The sequence below is a fragment of the Grammomys surdaster genome, unplaced genomic scaffold, assembly GCF_004785775.1.
Source record: "Grammomys surdaster isolate TR1022 unplaced genomic scaffold, NIH_TR_1.0 125976, whole genome shotgun sequence".
Taxonomy (NCBI): Eukaryota; Metazoa; Chordata; class Mammalia; order Rodentia; family Muridae; genus Grammomys; species Grammomys surdaster.
Genome location: NW_021620792.1, coordinates 555,907 through 561,906, shown reverse-complemented (window position 1 = coordinate 561,906; position 6,000 = coordinate 555,907). Strand labels below are relative to the sequence as shown.

General features: G+C 48.0%; 1 protein-coding gene across 2 annotated transcripts in view; it reads right to left on the bottom strand.

Moving 5' to 3' along the window:
* Positions 1 to 998: 998 nt before the first annotated feature.
* Med13l (mediator complex subunit 13L) overlaps positions 999 to 6,000 on the bottom strand; it is a 203,458-nt gene continuing 198,456 nt past the window's right edge. For both annotated transcript variants that reach the window (XM_028753911.1, XM_028753913.1), the window contains exons 30-31: positions 4,402 to 4,514; positions 999 to 3,042 (exon numbers count right to left, since the gene is read on the bottom strand). In XM_028753911.1, coding sequence (XP_028609744.1) covers positions 2,910 to 3,042; positions 4,402 to 4,514 — 246 coding nt within the window. In that variant the 3' untranslated portion in view covers positions 999 to 2,909. The remainder of the gene's footprint in view (positions 3,043 to 4,401; positions 4,515 to 6,000) is intronic.

Genomic DNA, 6,000 nt, shown 5'->3' with positions numbered 1-6,000 from the left:
AAACCTCCCAGTACTAGACACCATCAGATCTGTCCTGCTCAAAAAAGCTAAGGCCCTAAACACTAGAGCATCTAAGAGAGTCTCCACACTGGTGAGATCTGGGACACGACCAGGAAACGGTTATCAGCAGGGGCTGGGAACAGCCGCTGGGGTGGCGGGTAATACAATCCCACATGTGCTTTATAAGCCAGTACCGTTCAGTCTGTGATGCATTTGTACATACCAGGGCAGCATGATCTCAGTACAGAGACAGGGTGGGGGAAGAAAGAAGCCACTCGAGGTTTCAGTAATTCAATAATTTATTCCTCTAAAAAAGTGTGTAAAAGTATATAGCTCTCATCCACAAGGTATATATGAATGACATTTAAAATGGAGGCCTTTGTCACTGTTTCTTTTTATCAAAGTCTTTAGTGTATTGAACCAGCACTGTGCTGTAGTTCTCAAACGAACGTCACAGAGTTTTTGTATTCTTCCCAATTGTCTGCTAGATATAAAAGAAGCTCACTGCAAAACGCTTGAAGGAAAAAGGAAACAAAAAAGAAAATCACAACTTCCCAGAAATGTACAGCTTTTACATTTAAAAAAAAACAAATGCTCTGAGAGATACATACAGGCATGCCGGACCGCCCTCCCGCCTCCCCTCCCGCCTCCCTTTTCAAACCATGGTAGGAGTTCTGATTTCTGCAGAGTTTTCAAAATAAAAAATAAAAAATAAAAAATAAAATAAAATAAAATAACTTCTCACTCTGTAGCAAATCCAGGGCTTATACATTTCAGATTAATTCTGTAAAAAACTCACAAGTAAAATAATGCATATTTAAGGGAAATATTATACAGACTTTTTCACACAGAAGTACATAATAAGATTTTTTAAATCTATTGCCATTCATTTATTTTTGCACAAAAACGTATAAATATGTCACCAGCTTTTCTTAACTTAAAAAAACTTAAATAAAAGACACCAGATGAAAACTACCCTTTGCTGCCTTCTTTTAAAACTTTTTATAGCTTTTTTCTGTTTTTGTTTTTTGTTTTTTTTTTCCTTTTCTCTTTTTCTGCGTAGAGTTGGGTTTCTAGGGAAGAAAAGCCCCTGCAGTAAAAACAGCCCGTTTTAAAAGAGAGAGAGAGAGAGAGAGAGAGAGAGAGAGAGAGAGAGAGAGAGAACTTCAAAGTTCTGGTGAACTCTGAGAAGAAGCAATCCCGAGTGGTAAAGATTACAAACGTCTAGTTTCCAGCCCGTCCCCCCCGAGGTGACTTTATACAAGTCTACATCTCCGTCATCTTCCGTTCTTCAAAAGGCCTTGAGGATTTCCTCTCTGATAAGAAAAAATAGCACTGCGATATTTTAAGTCAATTTTACACTGTACACGTTAGATACAAACGGTTTGATATATCAGATTTTTTTAAGCTATACATTGAAAGGCAACCCCCCCCCCAGTTGGTGAGACAGAGAATAATCACTCATTTACAAGTCATTTCTCTGCTTTCACATTCCCACCACATGTTAATATAATGTTTTAAACGTTAGATTATCTCAAGAAAAATACTTTTACAAAATCATATCAATTATTACATTTTTTTTTCCTTTTCTTTGTTAATAACCAGGACATGAAAGTCTCTTGGAAGAACTTAGTTTGCATGACTCTCCCACGGGAGCCGGGCTCAGTGCCGGGCCTGTCAGGAGGCTCTGGGAAGCCGGTCCACACCCACCACCCGCAGACAGAAACATACGACATAAGGGCTAGAAACAGGGTTTCAAAGTCAACCCTAAGGTCTGGGACAGGGAGTCAAAAATACTTCAATCAGCTGTTAATGCTTTAAAAAAGGCTTTTTTTTTTTTTAAGTCCCACATAGAGGCTCAGCTTCAAGTACTGATTTAACAGTTGAGTTGTACTATTTCTTGGAAACAATATTCCTATGGTCCAGAAAAAAATTCACTGTGTTTGTAACTGGTTTTGTGAGCAAACACTTTGGGCTGTGATATGTACACGAGTCCCTTTTGATCGAATGAAAGGAGAGACCTGGCTTTCTGTAAGAATTCTCTAGAAAAGGTATTTCCATGTGACTGTAGAGAGAAGTGATTAAGGTCCTTGCCTCCAGCTCGGGGCTGAGCCTGCCCACCTTCGTATACAAGTGTGACCCCACAGACTGTTGTACCAGAGTCTACTGCTGACTGGTCATTACTACATTACTCTTCAGGCATGGTCCCCCATTTGTTCTCACTCCTTTTCTGGCTTCTAGGACAGAGGTATGTACTCAGAGAATCCTATAGTGGGTCTCAGTGGGTTTCAGCTACTGTACCTGGTCCTCGAGATTAGAAAAAACAAAGTCGCAAAAAACTTACAACAAAATTAAAAATAAATAAACAGAATGCAGCTGTCTCCAGACCTCCTGTGTGTACACAGGTATGCCATCAACCGAAGCCCTCCTGACAGGCTGGGGAGGCGGAGGCCCCAGTACTAGATCCTGTACTGGAGCTGGCTCTTAGTTGTGACACATCCCAGGTTATGAAGTATGGGTTACCCACAGGCATCCACCACTGGCTAGAGGATTGCATCCAGAGGGCTGGACAGCCTGGTACTAAACAGAGGCTGAGAGCAGGCTCTTGTGCAAAAGGACAGTGTCTCTTCTCTTTTCCTCTTAAGCCACCAACAGCTGCCACTTGCTGGGGACTGCAGGCTGCACATATCACACACTGGCTTCAAGTCACTGCTTATGGAAATTTCCAGGTCCTCGTGAGACACGTCAAGGAGTCACTGTGGCAACGAACACTGCAGAATGAGCATGTGCCTGCTCAGAAGGTGTCACAGTGCAGGGGAGTGCTCGGAAAAAGGCCGGGCATTGCAGAGTGGAGCAGGCTCCCTGGCCAAGGCTGCAGGAGCTGAGGCAGAGGGACAAGCGCTTCCCGGTTAGAGCATGTTCATGATGGCATTGTACAACTGCGTGAGCACCACAAAGTGGACGGGAAGGCAGGAAGTACGGTCCTGGGTGGCCGGATTGCACGTGAGCCAGGAGAGGGCGTTGTACTGCTCCAGCACAAACCTGCCGGGGAGAGCACAGAGGTCAACTTCTGGGCTGTAAGGCTTGGGGTGTGGGAGGCCCACCCAGCCCACCTTGCATTCCTCACACCACCATGCCCACCTCAGGGCTGCCAGGATCATGAGGGCACTGAGCAGACACTGTCTCATGTCGGCTAGATGCCAAAAATGAGAATAAACTGACCACATGGAGTTGTTCAGAATGTACCAAATATTTGACCAACATTTGGCCTTCCAAGTTTCTCAATGTTATTCTGCTGTGGTCAGTGAAAAAAAATAAGAGTGGGCAGGGTCTTGCTATCTATTCTAGGTTAGCCTGACACTCTTGACCACAGCCTGAGCTGCTTGCCTGGGCACTGGGTCCTGTGTGAGCACTGCTACAAGGGCCTTGTTCTGTGTTCCATCAGAGATCCCAGAAGCCAGGCTGCTGCTGAGGCATCGGTACACCTCCCATTTCCAAAGCACAGTCCTTCAGAGACCACTCTCAAGGCATCTGATCGCTGTTGTTTGTTGGTTTGTTTTTAAGATCTGGTCTTGGGGCTAGGGAGATGGCAGTTAATGACATGAGCATTGAGTGTGTGTCCCAGAGCCCATGTGAAGCAGTGTGCAAGAGTGCACAAACTACAGTCCCACAGCAGGGTGGAGGGAGGTGGGAGGGATGGACACGGGTCAATCTCTGGGCTCTCTGGCTAGCTGGCCCGTCCAGCTGCTGAGGGCAGGCTCGGTGAGAGCCTCTCTCAGGTCAGGTGGAGAGCACCTGGGAAGACACGGATTGACCTGTGGCATGTGCATCCACATGCACACACGTGCACATCCACAGACAGCATCTCCTGAGCTCAGGCTGGACTCTGGGCTTGAACCCAGTAAGTAGCTAAGGATGACTTTGAACTCCTGGTTCTTCTGCCTTCTCTCTCAAGTTCTGAGATTACAGGCATGCACCATTCTACCAGACCCAGAGGACAAAACTCTGCCCTGCTGAAGACAGTGACATAGAATGAATGCTTTGGGGATGCATTTCACACCACAGAAGTTAAGTTCTAGTCAGTCACACGTCCCAGTCTGTGGCAGGGGAGGCTACAATGTGTTCTCATGCAGAGCAGTTCCCAGGCTCTGTTCTCTAACCGTCCTTCCGCCCAGGGCTGACACTTGCATCACCTCTTTCGAATAGGAAATGAGGTATCCCTGCACTTACTGTATGGTGAACAGGCTGCATGTCCTGCCCAAGTCGGGAGGACTAGACACCGCTGTTCTGCACACACAGCAGTGTCTGTGAGAACCACCCTGTCCTAGCACTCCAAAGGTGGCAAGGAGGAAGGAGTGTCACTTTACCAAGGACAGCAGTGCTGCGTCAATCAGAAACTACCTTAGAACATCAGATGTGGTCTTGGAGTCCAGAGGGTGCGGAGCCCGCTGAGAGTTCCTGGCAGGAAGGAGTTCATCCGTCTGTGCTACAGAGATGTGGTGATGGAGTGAAGCCTGGGCAAAGAACAAAGAGTGTTCGTTTCCAGTACAGAACAGCACAGTGACGCATGAGCGAGGCCCCAGCTCAGGCTCCATCTCCTCAGTGCAGAGCCAGGCTGCTGTGTGCATGAGTTCCAACTGCTCAGTCATCTCCTGGGACACAGTACCATGTCCTAGAGTTAAGCTCAAAGCCAGTTTCAGGAGCCTCTCTTTCTGGTCTAACCCATTTCATTTTGCTTCTTGAGGAAAATAATTCATTGGTGTGCACAATTAACAGCCCACATGCGGGGTCAGAGAGAGCCTGCTGCACTAATCCCTTCCACCAGGTGCATTCCAGGACAATTCGGGGGCCCCTGACCAACTGGGCCATCTCAGCCCCAGGACAAGGCGGGGCCCCTGACCAACTGGGCCATCTCACCAGCACATCTTGCTTCTAACACAGCAGTCAAGCACACAAAACAGCCATTCCTATGTAATGCTGTGTGTCCTGCCACCAAAGCTGGGACAGTGGCCACTATCTGTCACTCTGTTTTCAGTATTTTAACCTTTGGAGTATTTTAAAACAAACCAAACAATGTATCATTTCCCTTTAGGGAAAAAAATTGAGGAGGTAAAATGAGAACCTTTAAGAACAGCATACACACTGACACTGTGGGCTTCCTTTGTCTCAATTAATCGGCTGTGGGCAAGCTTCATGGGTAAAGCTTCCTTCCTCCAGCTCCAGGCTATGCTGCTGTGAGGGCTGGACAGGACTGAGGAGGGAGCGTCACGGCTCTGCAGTCTGAATGCATTGTACTGTGAGGCTTCCCTAGCCCTCTCCCCTTGAGGTTCGTTCCTCACAGTCCCACTGTGATCAGGTTCAGTTACGGGTGCGGCTCCAGGGTGGGCAGGCAAGAGTACGCCACACCAGAGACAGGCATGCCAGTCAGAGGACAGAAGGCCCTGACTTTCTGCTGTCCCAATGCAGCAGCGTGATAGAGACTGACCTCTCCAAAGGGGTCAGTCCGTGACCACCCGTGCCTGGCATTTCTGAGCACAGAGTGACACGCTACCTCCTGTTTGTCATCTCTGGTTTGGATATGATCCTAACCGTCCTGAGGAATCCCCTTGCTCTGCTGACTGAATGCTCCCAGCTACACTGGAGTATATCCCACAGGTCACTCCATGTCACCTCCACGCCACACTGGAGTCCCTCACGGCTCATGCTCACTGACAGCCACATCCAGAGTGACAGAGCTGGCTCCGGCCACCCTTACTGACAGGCACGCAGCTCTCCCTCATCCCTTGCGCACATCACTGGCCGGCTTCTTTGAGGCAGTGTTGTTGAGCCTTTCAGACTTGTTTCAACCCACAAGTCATGTGACCTCCCACCTCAGCCCCATCCCTGCCAGGCAGGGGCATGGACCAAGTACATCTGTCATTTCTCACATCTGCCACCATCTGAGGCTGAGGTGGGTGTGCTGCACCACAGGCGGAGCTCAGGGCTGCTATCACTCAGTCC